This window comes from Coffea arabica, chromosome 2e, assembly GCF_036785885.1.
Source record: "Coffea arabica cultivar ET-39 chromosome 2e, Coffea Arabica ET-39 HiFi, whole genome shotgun sequence".
Taxonomy (NCBI): domain Eukaryota; kingdom Viridiplantae; phylum Streptophyta; class Magnoliopsida; order Gentianales; family Rubiaceae; genus Coffea; species Coffea arabica.
In genome coordinates, this window is record NC_092313.1 from 69,048,426 (window position 1) to 69,067,715 (window position 19,290).

Here is a 19,290-nt window from a genome sequence, read left to right on the forward strand (position 1 = left end):
ATAACAAGTTGGTAGGGCTGTTAGTTGGCTCTCACACATTTTTTTGATGATTTTCACTTGCTTATGACAAGAGGGGCATCTGATTTAGTCTGAAATGGTCTACAATGATCTTGGAAAGAAAAATTATGATAGTGTTTGATAAATTCAAACCATGTAATTTCTACGCTTAGCTTGATATTCTACATTTAGTCCAACCTAATTTGTTGAGAGTGGTGCAGGCAACATCAAGCCATCTACCTTTCCTGAGTGTCAAATTTGATGGCACAGGTAAAAATATTGCCAAAAAGGCAGAAACCGAAGTGGTTACTTACACTTCCCTGCACAATGCAAGGGATAGCTATGAAATCCATGCAAATGATTTATCCCCTGATGATCAAGAATTAACACTTACCATGGATTTTTGCAAGGAAATGTTAACAACCACAAACTCAATGGAATATAGAAACAGAACTACCCCACAAGGGAAAACAGACAAATCAAAAAGTCGGTACTTGACAATAAGACCACGGCTCTATCTGTACTAGATACTGACTCAGTAGGTCTTATTTCGGAGAAGAAATTGCAAACTTTCTTGACTTTTCAGCTAGGAAAGGAACTCCACTGTAGGATTGGGAATTTGAATACGATAAGGTAATTTGGTTATCAGCTATCACGCTCCACACCAAAGACTTGTGTTTCAATTGTCACTGAATCAAGCTTGTCCTTCTTAATCAGTCTTGAAGATAAGCATAAGATAGCTGATGATTGAATCTTGGGAATACAATTTGATAGCGAGACTCAAATTTATGCTTGTCTTGGGTGGAAAAAATGTAGTGCTTATCAAAATGTTATGTTTGACAAGATAATGTTAATGCGAATGCTTCATCAGCTAGAACTGTCATGTGATGATGAGAATAGAGATTTTTCACAATGATAGATTAGTTCAAATGCCACAAGATTTAAGGAGTTGAGACTAGCAATTTTGGACTAACCAAACCACCTTTTGCCAGGGAAATTGGAAATTTCTATTGATACGCAACAAAGGACCTAACTGGCACGGTTCAACAAACGCTCCACAATTCAACAAGGAAGTGACAGTCTATGCTTAAATTTTTATGAAGACATCAAACTTTGTGTATGAGCTAATAAGTAGGATACGAAGAAAATTAGGGGGAAATAGTGGAGTTTCCAACTTCATCTAACACGATGATTTCATACCATTTTTTTTTTCTTATATAGACCAGGTTTACCAATAGGCCGTCTCAAACAAATTTGATCCCACACAGGCGAGTCCTACTTGGTCGTGAGATGGTCTACTGGTAGACCTAGTTCATATTTTGTACGAGCATTAAGCATGTAATTCTCTCCTCGGTCAGCTTAAGCTGAATAGTATAGTTTCCTGTGCAATTTGATAACTCCAAATGAGAAAGAAATCAATGTAATGATTAAGGATCTATCTTCCACACTCCCCCTCTCGCCTTTGTTTTTCAATAAGCTAACTCCAATTAAAGGCAACGTGCAAAACCTGTGATGGGTTCAAACCTTGGTAATAACAGTGAGAAGAAAACAAGAAAAGCAGCAGCCTGATGCAAAAACCTTTTAAGGATTCATCTAACATCAGAGAGTTCAGGTCGTGTGCAGTAATGCTGAGTTAAAGAGGACAAATGTACAGTATCGCATGATTGAGTTTTATATCTATGAAATATTTATTTATAACGTAATAATATGCCTGAGTCTTAGACAGATTCTTATGCACGTCAAAGATTCAAACATGATTTTACAGCCACTCCAAAAAAAATATTAAGATAAACAAGCCTTTGGGGAAGAAGAAATTAATGAAATGGCAGGCTTTTTGCTAATAATACAGTGGTTTGTTTGGTCTCCTTCACCAATGTCCGCACAAATTTTAGAAAGATCCACCCTTGACTCCTAAAAGAAGCAAACATAACAACCAATGAAGATGAAAATTTGAAGTCATGAAAAGTTGATTACATGTCTTGGAGCTGACAAGATATAATAACTAGCCTACTAACAAAAATCTCAGCACCCAAAAAAGAAAGGACCAATCATTCTCAGCTTGCTGTTTGAAACTACAACCACCAAAAAAATTTAGGCCCCTTTCCAGCTTAAGTAAATCTCTCGACATATGCATACAACACATGTATATATCCCTACTCCTACATGCTGCTATGGCAAAGAAGAAAGTTTTTGCCTATAACAGGCATCCTCAGCAGAAATTATTCATAATGCCTATTACTGAAAAGGCTTGAGATGACTGATGACAGTGTCGGTATTTACTTTCAGCTGTTATCTGTAGCATCTTCTTTGTCCTAGTCAAAAGGAAATCCGGTTTATGAAGAAATCTCAGCACCAGATTATAGGCTATAAGACTGTCAACGAGACAGCAGCAGAACGAAGCTTCACACCATCATCATTCCACTTGTGCTGTGGTGCAGTAGCTCCAGCAATAATGGCCTAAAACATTTAAAGCAGACAAGAATATTGATGAAACAAACGCACACCAAATAAGTAAAAAAAGTTAGTTAAGAAGAGAAACATAAATTCAAGATTAGAGGATAATTTAATTCATTCAGGAAATTGTTGAATCCAGTGATCTGCAAGCAATAGTGAGAGATGAAATTACAAAAGTGCACTAAGCAGCAGCAGAATGAGCACTCTAATTTTTCAGGACAAAAAGAATCAAAGCTATTTAAGAGAATCGAAGCAAACATACTTTTCCACTATTTACAGCAGCTACAAGTGCAACATGTTGCTCATCGCTACCAAACTCATAGAAGTAGTAAGTCCTGAAATGCAAATATTATGGAAAGATATAAGGACACAGTTATACTTAAATTGCAGGAATAACAGTAATGAGAGATGGTTTTCCTGTAAAGATATTGAAGTCAAGAAAGCTTTCTAGTCTGAAAGTGCAGGGAAGAAAGAAAAACAGGTACTTCTATGGTTGACGAAAATCCAAATTTTCCATTTACACCTTTTAAAGCTTAATGTTTTTTTCTCGTATAGTATTTAGAATGCATTCATAAACAGGATAGCAATGTGTACTGATATGCTTTAAGAAACCTGTTCTTACCTAAATCCTTCATCCTCCTTTATTTTTATTGTGCGGGCAGAATAAAGGGTTGCTCCACCTGCCAGGCCATGTTCGGAATTGAAATATCAACACCAAAAAACAGACAAGTCACTTCTGAAAATGCAAGAAAGATCTGAGGGATAGACCATGAATTATCTTGATGAATGGAATGATGTTCAGGCCTTTGCTCGAAAGTAAAAAGCAGGTAAATCAACTAATACCAAAATACCTGGAACAAATATTTTAGCAGCCTCCTTTATGGAGCCTAAATCAGTAACATCTTTGGCCTGCTCAAAAAATTATAAGAAGCCAATTGTAAATTTGGTAACAGGACTGCACAATCTGTTCCCTTTCCAAAAAGGTTTTTTGCATATGCACAAAAAATGAAAAACGGAAATAGCTAAAGACATGAGTTATTTACACCAATATTGCTTTTCGTATCAAAGTCAAGCAACCATTGCTGGTTTTGATTGATTTCTGTAAAATAGAAATCGATTTGTCAAAAATCAGCTTTAAAGTTAATTTATAAGAAAGCAACTTCTGTTTTCCTCCTCATGATTACTTTTCTTCTTTCCGTTTGCAGTTCACACCCAACACCTTAATTCCTCTTCCTCCACACCTCAAAAGTATAACCACAAATATTGATGGACCTTACTTCAATCTTGATTCCAGTAATTTCCCATCTACAGCCAACAGAAGCTGCGATACAAGCTTTATTGCCTACAAGTATGCTGTCGAAGTCCAGCTGCATAAGCCTTGGGTGTTTGCTACCATTATGTTGTCAAATTGCAGCTGCAAATAAGCAGGCAAAAGCTATCCAACTTCTCACCACCTCCCCATGACATTCCAATTACTTTCTTTAGATCAGTCATTCACCTTAGTCATCAAGTGGTAGCAGCTAGAAATTGAAAACTTTGTATGGGTCTTTGAAGCAGTAGAAAGGAACTCATACGTATACAGCTTCAAGTTCCAGCTTTATAAAAAGGAACTCAGAAATCATATACTTATTTGACACTGAACACCTGCTAGTCATATACTCATTTTTGCTTAAGGTGAAAGAGAAGCATTTTCAGATTGGTTTCTAAAAGATTGACATCATTGTCAACATTTCATGATGAAGCTAATTGGACAAATCAATGTCTGATGAGCTCAGATACTTAAATTATCTCATTTTTAGTCTTTAGTACCTTTTACTTGCGATAATGCTACAAAAGTAGCAGATCCTGAGAGCTTTTGCTTTAGTGAAAGGGGATTATCTCCTCCAGGGAGTAGGAGTTAGCAAGCACTGGATCAAGCTCGAAGCCCCACATACAAGAGCTCAAGAACTCTCTTGTGGCAATGAAAATCTCCTTTTACAAAAACAGAAAGCTAAAGTATGATAAAATATTCTGCAGCTTTTGTCAAATTACTTCATACTAACCATGGAATAATTTATTACAACATTGCATGCATTACACTACATATCACATCATTTTGATGCATGCAAATGAAAGCAATGTTAAAGAAGTATGCAATCAAGTGACAGAAATGGCAGGACACTTTTTGACAGCTTTCAAGTTTACTGTTTGTAAGACAAGCTTCTCTCCTCCAAGGATGTGTCAGATTTGAAATGAGTTTTTATTGTGAAAGAAGCTCCAGAACTCCAAAAGATTTTTTGGTGGTGGTGGTGGTGGTGGTGGTGGTGGGGGGGGGGGCGACTTTAGCATCTTGTCACATAGTGCCTTGTTTGACAAATGGAACAATTTTCGGTTTGGTATGCTTGCTTATGCTTCTCCTATGTCTTATGCCTCAATCTGGAAAGGTTGTGTATAATACATATACATATGGAAGTATGATACAAACTAAGGCATGTATGGGTATGTTCACCTTGTGGGGCAAACTCAATATATAAGTTAATCAGATGTCTGTATGCTTTAAATATTACCCATATTCTCCATATGAGTTTCCCCTTTGCAGGAAAAAATCAAGGGTGCCAGAAAGAAGTATGATGTGCCAAAAGGGGTTGTTCATGCTTTTAGAAATGGACAACTTTTATGTGTTGTAGGAGGATTAGAAAACTAACCTTACTATGTATGGGGACAGGTTATCATGATTGCTCAAACCACCAGAATTGTAAACTTGAATATATTGGCCAAAATCCAAGTTCAGACTTGGTTGCACACGAACAACATGCTAAATTCTTATTGCACATGGAATACCCTCAGAACATAAAAATTAGGTGTCAATGTCACATATGGTACAGACTGTGTAACTCGGCTGGACTATTTTATTCCTATTCTCAAATCTCAATTTAAGATCAAGCCATAGTTCTTTTTTCTTGAGTGCTATTGGTGCCATAGCACCCATTTTAAACTCAACAGAAACAAGGGAACAATGAATTGGCCATGCCCATAACCAAATTATGCCACATCTAGCACAAATGAATTGAAGCCAACCAAAGTTTGACAAATACAAGGATGCCAACTGCAGAAAAGAAAAGGTGGGTTGCTCTTTCTATATATTTCCCAAATCACATAAGAGGGGAAATAGTTATATCACTTAGAGATTACTTCTTGAGCAAATATTCTTACTTTCTTAGTAATCACTCTTGCTCTTCATTGACAAAGTTTTACAGTAACTTACATGCTTCAAACAAGGTGCAGATTATGGCCAAGTCCACCTAAATAACCACTAACGCTTCATTTATGATGTTAAACCCATATAAAAAGGGATTTTGACTCCTTTTGAGTTAGGATTATTGGGTTAAACAGGAGGAAAACTCCTAGGCCAACCACGGTCTATAGTGGGATGTCAAAAGGTGCAGATTATGGCCAAGTCCACCTAAATAACCACTAGTGCTTCATTTATAATGTTAAACCCATATAAAAAGGGATTTTGACTCCTTTTGAGTTAAACTGGAGGAAAACTCCTAGGCCAACCACGATCTATAGTGGGATGTCAAGGATTTGTTGAAGAACAAGCATTAGATGCAATTAGGAACATCCAGTTTCCTATTTCTCCCATTTACATACGAGTTGCTCAAGAAACCCACCAAAATGGATCTCCTCATCTACATTGTCTGATTCAATTCACAGGTAAATTTCGCACTGAATCTGCTAGGTTCTTCGATATCAAATCACCCAATTCAAATTCAATGTTCCATCCAAATGTTCAAGGCGCAAGGAATTTATCCGCAGTTAGGAATTACATATCAAAATACTGAGACTTTGTCGAATGGGGAAACTTCGGACCAGATGGCCGGAGCAGATTCTCATCTGACGAAACGAGGGAGGTATATGCCACTGTGCTTGTCAGGGACGACAAGGGAATGACCCTTGATGTCATCAAAAAGGGCGATTCTCGATCATTCATCATTCACTACGACAAATTATCGAGTAATCTCGACAGAATATTCCAGAAGCCACCAGAACCATACATGGCTCTCTTCCCTCAAGCCGAACGCGTTCCTACGTTCTTGATAAATTGGGCCACTCAAAATGTAATTGGGCCTGCTAACAAACCACACAGGTGCATGTCTATAATAATCGAATGCTCAAATCGAACAGGTAAAACATGTTGGGCTAGAAGTTTCAATCTTCAGGCACACAATTACTATGCAAGCCATATTGATCTGACCCATCACTGTGACAATGCGTGGTATAACATCATAGATAACGTAAACCCTCAGTTTCCCAAACACTGGAAAGAATTCCTAGAGGCACAACGAGATTGGTCATCCAATTGCAAATATGCCAAACCAAGGAAAATAAAAAGGGAAATTCCAACCATTGTACTCTGCAATCCTGGTCTCAATTCTTCGTATCATGACTACTTAAATGCACCAAATCGCGTGGATCTCCTCAACTGGACTAAGCACAATGCAGCATTCTACTTTCTCGAACAGCCCCTATTCGCACTCACAGACCAGTCCCACCACTTGGTCGGTGTCAATTCAGACAAACTACAACCTCCGCAAGAGGCTCCGCCTCGACAAGATGTAGGCACGGCTCCTGATTAGCCTCGACAAGATGTGGGTACGGCTCCTGATCAGGATTCCCTTGCGGAGGTTGTAGTTCGCCCGAATTGACAGGGATTGGTCTGGAACGTGGTGTCCCTTATTGCATCAATTCCACTGAAAAAATATACAACCACACGTGAACTTAACTGTTGTTGTCCGCCTCTTCTTCTTCTTAAACAGGTGGTAGCTGATCTTGATTTGTGAGTGCGAATAGAGGTTATTCGAGAAAGTAGAATGCTGCATGGTGTTTAGTCCAGCTGAGGAGATTCACGCGATTTGGTACACTTAAGTAGTCATGATACGAAGAATTGGGACCAAAATTGCAGAACACAATAGTTGGAATTCCCCTTTTTATTTTCCTTGGTTTGGTATATTTGCAATTGGATGACCAATTTCGTTGTGCCCCTAAGAATTCTTTCCAGTGTTTGAGAAACTGAGAATTTACGTCATCTACGATGTTATACCACGCATTGTCACAATGATGGGTCAGATCAATATGGCCTGCATAGTAATTGTGTGTCTGAGGATTGAGACTTCTAACCCAATATGTTTTACCTGTTCAACTTTGGCCTTCGATTATTATGGACACGCGCCTGTGTGGCCTATTAGCAGGCCCAGTTACATTTTGAGTGGCCAAATTTATCAAGAACGTAGGAATGCGTTCGGCCTGAGGGAAGAGAGCCATGTATGGTTCTGGTAACTTCTGCAATATTCTGTCAAGATTACTAGATAATTTGTTGTAGTGAATGATGAATGATTAAGAATCGCTCTTCTTGATGACATCAAGGGTCATTTCCCTTATCATCCTTGGCAAGCGCAGCGGCATATATCTCCCCCATTTTGTCAGATGAAAATATGCTCCGGCCATCTGGTCGAAAGTTTTTCCATTCGACAAAGTCTCCGTATTTTGATATGTAATCCCTAACTGCAGATGAATTCCTTGCGCCTTGAACATTTGGATGAAACATTGAATTTAAATTGGATAATTTGAAATCGAAGAACCTTACAGATTCAGTGCGAAATTTACCTGTGAATTGAATCAGACAATGTAGACGAGGAGATCCATCTTGGTGGGTTTCTTGAACAACTCGTATGTAAATGGGAGAAATATAGAATTGGATGTTCCTAATTGCATCTAGGGTCTGTTTGGTTAGAAGTAAAATGTTTTCCTTGGGAAAATATTTTCCGTGGAAGTAATTTTTCATGAAAATCATTTCCCTTTCATCATTTTCAGGTGTTTGGTTAGCTTATTGAAAATATTTTCTTACTTCATTTTTCTGGTGTTTGTTTAACTTTTGAAATATTTTCACTTTTATCTCTATCTTTACTTTCTACACATTATAACTACATACTTCTTCCCATGAGAAAATTTATCTCATTGTTTAACTTTAAAAAATCTTGGAGAATTGTATATTTGAATAAAAAATATCTCCTTAAACAATAAACAAATTACTGGCCATTTAGTGTCAAATATCAATCACATGCAATGCTTATTGTGACATATATCTTGCACTTTCACTGCTGAAAGTTTCTCTAGAAAAGAATGTCCCTATTATACATAATTAATTACTAGCATAGGATGAGCAGGATGAGGTTTTTTTTTTATTTTGAATATACTAGGGGGAGGGTTGGGTGGTACGGGGGAGGGAGTGTAAAGAAGAGGTCTTGGGTTCGAGTCCTCCTGTTTATAATAAAAAAAAAAAAAGAACATACTACAAGATGTTTTCAGTAAGTTTGGAACATACTACAGGCGGGATGCATGCATTTCGGAAAACAACTTAAGTAAGTTTGGAAGGGAAGTTGTTTTTCATAAGATGAGTGAAAATATTTTACATAGGAAGGAAAATGTTTTCAGTAACTTTTGTGCAACCAAACACGGGAAATTAGGAAAATATTTTCCTGAAAAACATTTTCACCCGAAACAAACGGACCCCTATGTTTGTTCTTTGGTAAGAACACACCTGGGATAGATGAGGAAGATGTTCTTTGCGTTGATGAAGAAGAAAAAAGGAATTTGAAATGAACGACCCAAATCGGACCGAGTTGAGCTGACCCGGTTTAGGCCACCCATTGTGCACTTGCAACCGCAAACACACCAAATCCCAAGGCCCATGGACCAAGGTCTACCTAAGAATTTACCTACAATGAAAGCCAATACAGGCCCACTGTTTGTCCATGTTTCAAGAGATTCAACATTCCAATAACATCAATCATAATGATGAAAGAACTTACTCCCCTCTAGAGCACCTCCTCTCCCGCTCCACCAAATGCCTAAATCCGCTATGCTCAAATCTTTTCATTTAATTGAAACCTAATACATTTGGGCATCATTAGGACACTCAGTACAAATATTAGCTATATAAGCTCAACTTGAATCCAAACTCATCAATGGTAGTAACTAGGGTTACACCACATAAGAAAAAACATGGCATATATACTTTCATGAATCCTCTAGAATAAATTTGAAAAGACCTAGAAAACATTCAAAAACTACTTTTGCCTATATATCAATAAACATAAGGCATGAGCAACTTTGGTGTTACACCTTTTGATTGTACCAAAAATATGCTCAATCACATGCTACTATCACATGGCTACCTAATAACAACAACATCCAATAATTTTCACTCCTTTTTTTACGTCATTTTCTTTTTAGTTCCCTTGCTAAATCTATTTTTCTAAATTGCACAAATTTTAAGGTGTGAGCTTCCAGTATGCTAAAATATGTCGGGGTGGGGGGTTTGGCGTGTTTTAGTCTTGTTTTAGATGCGCAAAAGTTTTATTTAAACACTATCTACAGTAACTTGTAAAAACACTCAAGTTTTATAAAAATCACCAATGAAAACACCCAAAAAGACCAAAAAACCCACATCCATTCCTTCTTCTACCACCATTCCCACTTCCACCACCTATGTTACTAGGAGTTGGGTACGAGTGTTGAATTCAAGTATGTATTTAAGTGTCTAATTCGTCAACTATCTAAAATTAGGCTGATTCCTTTGAATATCAATGAAAAAATCGCACAAATATTGTTCTGATAGGGTGCTTTTCTTCAACTCTACCTGCCAACTTGGGAAAATTCTTTTTTTAAAAAAACACCTGAAGGCTGCCAAGCTGACTAAGCACGGCAAGCTTGGGAAAATTTGAATCTAGAATACCGGCTACGTGCATCACCTCCTACTGACATCTACGTTCTCGGGTGAGTTTGATCAACAAACAGATCGCCCTTGATTATCTCTAATGACATCTAAATTAAGTAACCAAATTTCATGAGTACTCCTCTCTAATCCCTTGGACATTTAGGTTTCAAGAAATTGTTCCTTTAAACGCTAGTAATGTCTTGGGTACAGAAGACAATGGGCCAGCTAAAAAATGGTTAGCACTTATTAAGAAAACTATAAACAGTCTTCTGGGCACAAGTGGTGGTTACTACATGCCTCCCTAGTCCCTGAACAGTCTTCCGGGCACAAGTGGCAGCTGCTACACGCAGGGCCAGCTTTCTTTTTGAAAAGAATCACCTAACATGCCCTACAGATTTCATCCTTTTTTTCTTTGGCATCATTTCTGCCGGGCTGAGTCATTCAATTTTTTCAAAAAAAAATTACCTAGGCTGTCGAGCTGAGTCAGCCCGGTAGCCTTTAGATTTTATTTTTTTAAAAAAATATTTTCCCAACCCTACATTTACAAAACACGGCAGGTATAGTTGAAGAAAATCCTGTCAGAACAACATATGTGCAATTTTTTTTCACCGATATTCAAAGGAATTAACCCTAAAATTAGGATATGCGGACACTTCTAAGGACTCAAAACACCAGTACAGGGGTACAGCAAAATTTCTAGTAAACATATGATTTGGCAAATTTCTTAAATTAATACTAAAAAATAAATTTGTCCCTTGAATGAGGAAATCTCCAATCCATTTCTCAATCTAGTGATGCCACATCTATTTAAATAATTTTTTTGAAACATTGTATGTGGCACCTCTCACAAAATTGTATTTGCATTTCAATCCTTGAATTGAAATGAAAATTTTTTTTAATGACCGTGAGATATGCCACATCATTCACAATTACAATCTGTTAGAGGTGCTGCACACTTGCAACATAAAAAAAAATTCCATCAGTGCAGTGTGGCACCTCAAATGATTTTTAAATATATATATATATTGCAACGGCTATAATAGGGCAATATTTTTTAAAATCATTAATGGAAATTTTTTTAATATTGTGAGGTGCCACATAGAGCAGTGTGAAGTACCTCTAATGGATTGTACTTATGAGAGGTATCGCACACCCTCTCACGGTTATTTATATTTAAATCTCTATCTAGGGATTGAAATGCAAATATAATTTTATGAGATGTGAGCACACTATTTCAAAAGAATGAAATAAAAATTTAAGTTTGGTGCACTAGATTGAGAAACGGATCGAAGAAATGAGGGACAAATTTATTTTTCGGCATTAATTTAAGAAATTTGCCTATGTGATTTATAGAGTATAGCCAAACATACAAGTTATAGCCCAATAAAGATTGGAGAATTCTAAATCATAGCTCATTAAGGATTCCAGTGTAACAAGTCTTCTATATCCATGAGTTTTCTCAACCATGTCTCCTCCCCATCAACATCACGTCTCACAAAAGTCAAAGTTTTTGACGTGTCAAACTTGTATCCCATACTGGCACCAGCGTTAGGTCATGTCAACACGGGTACTTTGGAGTCAAATGAAGAGTCCAAGTAACATAGTCCACCAGCCCACCTCCTCCCTACCACTCTTGACCCCCTCTCCGCCACTCTTTCCCTCCTTTTCTGCCACCGCTTCTTCTACCCCCTCCCTCCTACTTTTCTCTTCCCTTCTGTTCTTTTCCCCTCCACCACCAAAGCGGCCACATCCACCCCCTTTTTTCCCCTCTTTTAGAGGAAGGGGTGAGGAGGGAAAGAGAGAGTGGAGGGGGAAAGTGGGGTGGGAATGGTGGCTTGGATGGTACAAGGGGCAAAGTGGGGAGGGGGTGGTGGATATGGGGAAGGAGGAGAAGTGGAGGAGAAGAGGGGAAGGAGAAGGGGCGAAGTTGGTGGATAGGGGGAAAGATGAGGTGGGGAGGAGAAGTGAGGGTGGTGGGTTGGTGGAGGGGGGGTGGGGGAGGGAGTGCTTTCAAAAATTCATCAATTATATGGTGTTTTGGAAAAATTCCTAAAACCAATGTCGTGATCTATAGTGAAGTTTTATACAAAATCCCAAAAAACAACCATCTATTTGGACCCAGCATGGCGACGCGTGTTTACTCAAACAACATTAGTAAATACTTGAATATCCCAAAGAAAGGCTTCAGATGGGCATGAACTAACTTTTCTTCCATTTTTGCTACATGATAACCAAATACATGCAATAGGATATATATTAAAAGAAAAGGTTCCATTTTGCAAGAATTGAACATAGAGCACTTATTAAGAGTCTTCAATTTTTTGTCTTAAAATGAAAGTTTGATTCTCGCTATCCCCATCCCCTTTGCTCTCCTTTCTTCCAAAAGCTCGCCTCTAAATTATTGAGAAACACAAAGTGGTACTTGAAAGCATGAATTGCTCTGCTCACATAAAATAGAGGTATAGACTACCCCTCAAAAGCCTTTCCTTTGAAAATGATCATTTGGCAAAGAGAAATGACAGCACATGATAGTTATCTTGACGGAAACAAAAGGCAATGTTAGCTTAGTTTCTCAATGCGTAGGCAGCCAAAGAATTTTCTGTTTTGGAACATCTTCTTATCTAGCTCGACTACCAGAAAGTAGATGCCTCAAATGCGACAATAAAACAATAAGAGGGACAAAAGTAAATCAGTTTCTGGTGTTACTGAAATTAATTCAGAGTAAGCACTATAATTCCACTTACCAACCTCTAAGAATGTGATCTTCAGTTGATTAGAAGGGCGAATGACAACACTTAACACTTCGGACCTGGATCACAAGCCAAAAGTGTAAAAATTGATTGTTAATGAACACAAATTCAAGTCTAAAACTCCAGTAACTTAAAAAAAATTAAAAAATTACCATTACATGGAATGGTGAAGGAAGATGAAAAGGTAGATGATCAAGCGGGTAAAGTGATAATGGAAAACATAGAGATGCTACAGAATGTACTCAAGCCCTTAAAATTCACTCAAAATCCTGTCTGATCAATCACCAGGGGAATTTATGGCAAACCAAACATAAATTCCTGAAGAAGGCAAAAGTTAAACTTTGTAATATTAGCAACTCAGAAACATTCTGTTGTCTCAACTGTTCATTTTTCCCAAAGTAATAACTTGAGAATGCCAAGAACATTTTCACATTGATTTCTTCTATACAAGCTTCAATACATTCAGATTCTGATCCAACTTAAAATACTTTAGAAGGGCTGCAACAACTAACTAGGTTCCTTTTAGGCGCTGGATGATGGAGGGGCAGACAACATAAAGACATGAATTCAAAGCCCTTTCTTGCAAGGAGACGTATCTATATAAATCAGTCACTCAGCCGAAAGCCAATGGAAAATACCATTTTCTAAATCTCTTCTTCCACAGCCATATGTCAGTAATTTGATATTGATATTGCCTTTGTGAAAAATTTTCAATCCAAAAGGCAGCCAGAAAGACAAGGCAGTCCAAGAGAAAAGGACTGAGGTCAGGAAAACAAGGTTCTCTATCTCCTCTTAAGTCACCAAGTATGGTACAATAACCAGACTCCTAGAAACAACCAAGAAGAACAAGCTGAAATGACAATCCTTATGCCTGTTGGAAAAAGAAGGTGGCAGTGACTGTTGGAGGAGTGGTCAAAGTTTAGTACTAAGCCTTTATCGTAAGGGCCAAAACAAAAATATACAAGCTAAAAGCTAATAAGCATAGGGATTCCTGGACTCAAAAAGTCTTGCCTTCCATTTGGTTCACGGGTTTTGACACTCCCCACTGGGTATAGCTGGTATTGACACCCATACATGATGTTTAGTTTAGCTCTATGGATATGTATCTATCACTTTCAAAAAACCTAAAATTAGGCAATGGCCATTATAGACCAAATTGGGCATAGGCACTTTCAGCCCATAAAAGAATTTGAAGTGCAAACAAAAACAAAAAAGAAAAAGGAAAAAAGAACACAACAGTGGATCTCTTCCAAGTTTCTTTCTCCAGTGATGCACCCCTTCCCCTCACCGCCTGGAAACTCTCATCAATTTCCCCTTCTTTTGGCCTCTTCCCTCCTGAAATTCTCAGCAATATCCCCTTCTCTTTTGGGCTCTTAACTCCTGAATTCTCATTGATTTCCCTTCTCTTTGGCACCTCCTAATTACAATGCATAACAACATGGCAACATGGCAGTGAAGATTTTGTGGCAGTGATCATGGTTGTTTTGGTTAACGGGCTAAATTTCATGAGTCTGGTATTTGTTTCAACTTTGGTGCAGTAGGTGTCAATCTAAATTTTATAAGTTTGTCTTATATTCTATGGCCTACTTTGAGTTATATTAATTCAGATTTACCTCTTCCACATCAAGGGTACTAATCTGAGTTTGATCTCAATTTCATTTTGAGAAGGGCTGGAGGTGCCTTAGCTGGCAGCACACTTGTCTGTTAGAGGTGGAGTTGGACAGTAGCAATGAAAGAGGAAGCTTGCTATGGAAACAGATAAAGGAAGGAAGAATGAAATTGATGAAGGAAAAAAAAACTGTGACCCATTACCGATGGAGATTAAACCAAACAACCTAAAAAGGTTTGACCAACACCCATTGACATCGAGGAATTTTCATATCCATTACCATTGTCATTGAGGAATTTTCACATCAAGGGTACTAATCTGAGTTTGATCTCAATTTCATTTTCAGAAGGGCTGGAGGTGCCTTAGCTGGCAACGCATTTGGCTGTTAGAGGTGGAGTTGGACAGTAGCAATAAAATAGGGAGCTTGTTATGAAAAGAGATAAAGGAAGGAAGAATGAGACTGATGAAGGGAGGGAGGGAAAATAAACTATAACCATGGAGATTAAACCAAACAACCTAAAAAGGCTTGACCAACAACCATTAACATTGAGGAATTTTTATATCCATTACCATTTTCATTCCGTAGTATCTAACAAATGGGTGGTCACCCAGCCAAATTAGCAGCATACCATATCAGAGCAATTCATTTTACCAAAAAGAGAAAGGACTCCATCACTTGCTCTTAAAAGGAAGGATGGAAGGTAATAGGCAAGAGAGAACCAATATTACGTTTGTTCTCTTGAAAGTTACTGTGTAGCAATTTCAAAGTCCTAGCAAGCAACATTCTTGAAGAATTACTTTGACGAATCAATATTATAATGGTACAAGGTCAAATAACGAGAAAGGGTTAGGACAAAGAGGCATCAGTAAATGTTTCCTGCCACAAGCAGTTGATCAACTAGAACAGATACTATTGCAGGCCTCTATGCAAGAAAGAAGTGGAATTAGATTTCACAAGCATAGTTAACACCAAGAACATTGCATTAATCAGATCTCTAGAAAATCTTTACTTTAGTTGAATAACCAGGATAAGACATAAAACTTGATAGCAAGAAAGTGCCACCATATTGTCACCAAATGAGCCAACTTCACATACTGAAAACCCATCAAAAATCACTAAAACACTCTAATGAGACCTGAAAATATCAGGCATGTTAATGTCTACTAAGTGCCTCTCCACACCAACCTACCAAAATTAGACGGACTATTTTCCACCTAACTTCTTAACCCCATAAAACCTGCTCAGCTGCATTACCATTGCAACTGAGAGCCATATCTTTGACGAGCAATCTCAATCACATGCTTAATTGTTCATAAGAAAGAGTCATTACATTCTATAGTGTTCACTTCAGTTTATGTATTTTGCTGGAAATTCTGGGGTTCTCAAAAGATATTTTTCACAAGTGAAACAATAAAGAAGCAGGACAAGGCAATTGTAAATGAAACCAAACATCAGAACAATTACCCATCTGGAGATGCAAATCGCGCAGCAAAAGTCTTTGGCTTTGCCTTATCTCCATACAGAGACAGTCCAGCGTTATAATCCTATAACACAGAAAAGATTAGACCCTGTACATTAACAAAAATGAGATATCTAAGATATTAGCAGAAGACCACTATCAAAACGTATGAAGCTGGTTAATTGAGATATCATAGTGTTACTGCATCATAACTGCATTTGGTGATTAGTATGCACTTTTACCAAATAGTGAGTATTTGGTACCAAAACATATTCAAAGGAAGCTGCAAGATTTAGAAAGAAAGCCACTAAACAAGATTACAATTCATCTGCTGGTAAAACTAAAACATTACTAGCAAACAGTAAACTTAAAGAAAACTTTGAAATTTGCTTCAGCTGCAATGGAAGTCCTTTCAAGATGTTCCACAGCAAATTTAATCCAAATTACAGTTTTAACTTGGAATAGAGTCCGCATTTTAGCTTGATTTTGTTCATTATAATTGTAATTTTGAAGAAACTCAGAGTTAGAATGAATTGCTTCAGGAAGGTTACGGCTTTTACTGATCTTAACAACTTTACAGTCAATCTCATGAGTTTCCCATAAGTAAGTTTTGCTAGTTGGAATACTGTAATATGTGAACTCTACAGAGTGGATAAGATCATTGTATGAGCATACGGAATTTATTTTTTAATTTTTCCAACAAATCATTTTGAACCTTTAAAAAAAAAGAATGAGAAGAAAGTTCCCTAATGGATCTAATCTAGCTTTTTTTTAAAAATGGAGAGTTTCACTGAATACCAAAAAATTTTACATAAATGCAGCTTACCAAACTGTGACATCAGTCCAATAATACCAATGAATTACTAAACAAATATTTAAAAAAGAACAAGCTTAAAAGAATTGGTTCCAAACCTCAGGCTCCAAGATGTCTTCAAACTGAGGTGGGACCCGGATGGCAAATCCATCGCCATAGAACTGAAACCAAGATTTGGTATTGGCAATTCCTGATAGAAAAGAAGTTGATGATGCTTCAGCAGCAGATGATGGGGGGATTTGAGGGCATTGAAGGGCCAAGGAGAGGACAGAGCTCAGTGAAGTGGTAGTGAAAATAATACCAAGCCTCCTTGAGATAAAAATGCTGGGGTGCTTGAGAGGTGAAATGGGCTTTCTTGAAATGGGGTTTTGAGGGGGTTTCGGAGAGAGGCAGAGGAGGAAAGTGGACATGGCCATGAAAGATGGTGGAGACGATGGGAATGGAGACGGGGACTGGGATTCATGGCTGGTGATGTGGGGAATACATAATGTGGGACAGTTCTTGGGGATTTTATTTTATCTGTGGGAATCTTTTGCACTTAGGGGGTTGGTGGTAATTTCAAAAAATGGAATTCAGGATGTGGAGAAAATTATAAAGAGGGAAAATAGCGAGATTGCACGCAAAGTAAATTTGACGGTTTTGGAGACATATTTGGACAAGGACAAATTCCACTTTATACTCCAAAACCTAAGTCAGTTTGGTAAGAAGGTTTCGGAATGAAAAATTAGAATAAATTTCATAATTATTGTTTGGATTACTACTATCAGAATTGAAATTTTGGAATCATATCTAAAAATTTAGAGTTCCCCAATTCCCTAGTAACTTGGAGGGTTTTAAAAAAATCCAAATCTGATTCCTATTTCGAAATGGGGCTCGTCGGCCATCGGTTAAAAAATTAATATATAATTATATACATATCTATATAATTATATATTATATAATTACAATATTTAATTATAATTATATATTTTATTATAATATTAGTATACTTATTATAATATATTTATAATAATAAATATAAATATAATTATTATATACACATATATAATATATTTTATATATTATAATTATTTAATTAAATATGATTATATTGTTATAATATATATTATGAATTTGTTAATATTGTATAATAATATATTTATATTATTTATAAATATATTTATAAATGTATATTATATGTGCACATAATTATAATATATTATATGTGTATATAATAATAATACATTATATAATTATAATTATATTTATTATTATAAATATAATAATGTATAAATGTATAATAATTATATTTAATATATAATATACATTATAATTATATATTTATATTATAATATTTGTATAATTATATTCAATTATATATAATATTTAATTTAATTAGTTACAAACTTATAATAATGATATTATTAGTTATATATATTATATAATGCAAATTAGTATATATAATATAATTGATATTATCAATTATACTAATAATTATACATGTTTACTTAAAAATCAAAGCAAGAATATCATTACTAAAACGTCAACCTATAGATCAACCCTCTACATCAAAAACAAATGAAATAGTTATTTCTGAAAACCCATCAGATGAAAAATAATATTTAAATATAATTGAGGGAATAACATTTCAAAAATGGTATGCATTAGTAATCGTAATGGTAGAAGATTTTAAGAAAACATTTGTAGCATTATTAGATAGTGGAGCAGATCAGAGTTGTATAAAAGAAGGATTCATCCCAACAAAGTATTGTGAAAGAACAAATGAAAAATTAAGAGCTGCAAATGGAGAAAAATTACAAGTAAAATATAAATTTACTAAGGGATCAATATGCAATAATAATTATTGTATAAGACATAATTTTATTATAGTAAAAAATATTCACATATATATAATTTTAGGAACACCCTTCTTTATTCAAATATATCCTTTTGCTGTAAATAGTGAAGGAGTTCACACAAATATTATGGAAAAAACTATAACTTTTAAATTTCTAACACCAATAAAACAAAAAGAATTACTAGTATTACAATCATCTTCTATCTATAAAACAATAAATACTATTCAACATGTTAAACAACAAATCAATTATTTTAAAGAAGAAAAATCATATTTAAAAATAGAAGAACAATTAAATTAAACAACTATGCAAAACGAATTTTAGAATTAGAAGAAATAATAAAAACAGAAGTATGCATAGAAATACCAAATGCATTGCATATAATTATAATATATTATATGTGTATATAATAATAATATATTATATATTTATATTTATTATTATAAATATAATAATATATAATAATTATTATATTTAATATATAATATACATTATAATTATTTAATATATTAGTATAATAAATATTTATATATATTATATAATTATAATTATAATTATATATAATATTTAATTTAATTAGTTACAAACTTATAATAAGGATATTATTAG

The 19,290-nt window shown here is 35.8% G+C and overlaps 1 protein-coding gene across 4 annotated transcripts; it reads right to left on the reverse strand.

Annotated features, from left to right (window-relative positions):
• Positions 1-1,924: 1,924 nt before the first annotated feature.
• On the reverse strand, positions 1,925-17,340 carry LOC113732781 (uncharacterized). 4 transcript variants are annotated; one of them, XM_027258745.2, is made up of 8 exons: positions 16,942-17,340; positions 16,035-16,114; positions 12,955-13,019; positions 3,495-3,550; positions 3,303-3,360; positions 3,074-3,131; positions 2,714-2,786; positions 1,925-2,454 (listed from the first exon to the last, which is right to left on the reverse strand). In XM_027258745.2, the coding sequence occupies exons 1-8, from the start codon at positions 17,257-17,259 to the stop codon at positions 2,362-2,364; spliced, it is 801 nt and encodes a 266-aa protein (XP_027114546.1). In that variant the 5' UTR covers positions 17,260-17,340; the 3' UTR covers positions 1,925-2,361. The 4 variants fall into 4 exon arrangements, with proteins under 4 accessions (XP_027114546.1, XP_027114547.1, XP_027114548.1 ...); XM_072080798.1 differs by lacking the exon at positions 1,925-2,454 and adding an exon at positions 2,455-2,594; XM_027258746.2 differs by lacking the exon at positions 3,495-3,550 and having other exon boundaries at positions 12,959-13,019; positions 16,942-17,339.
• Positions 17,341-19,290: the final 1,950 nt, after the last annotated feature.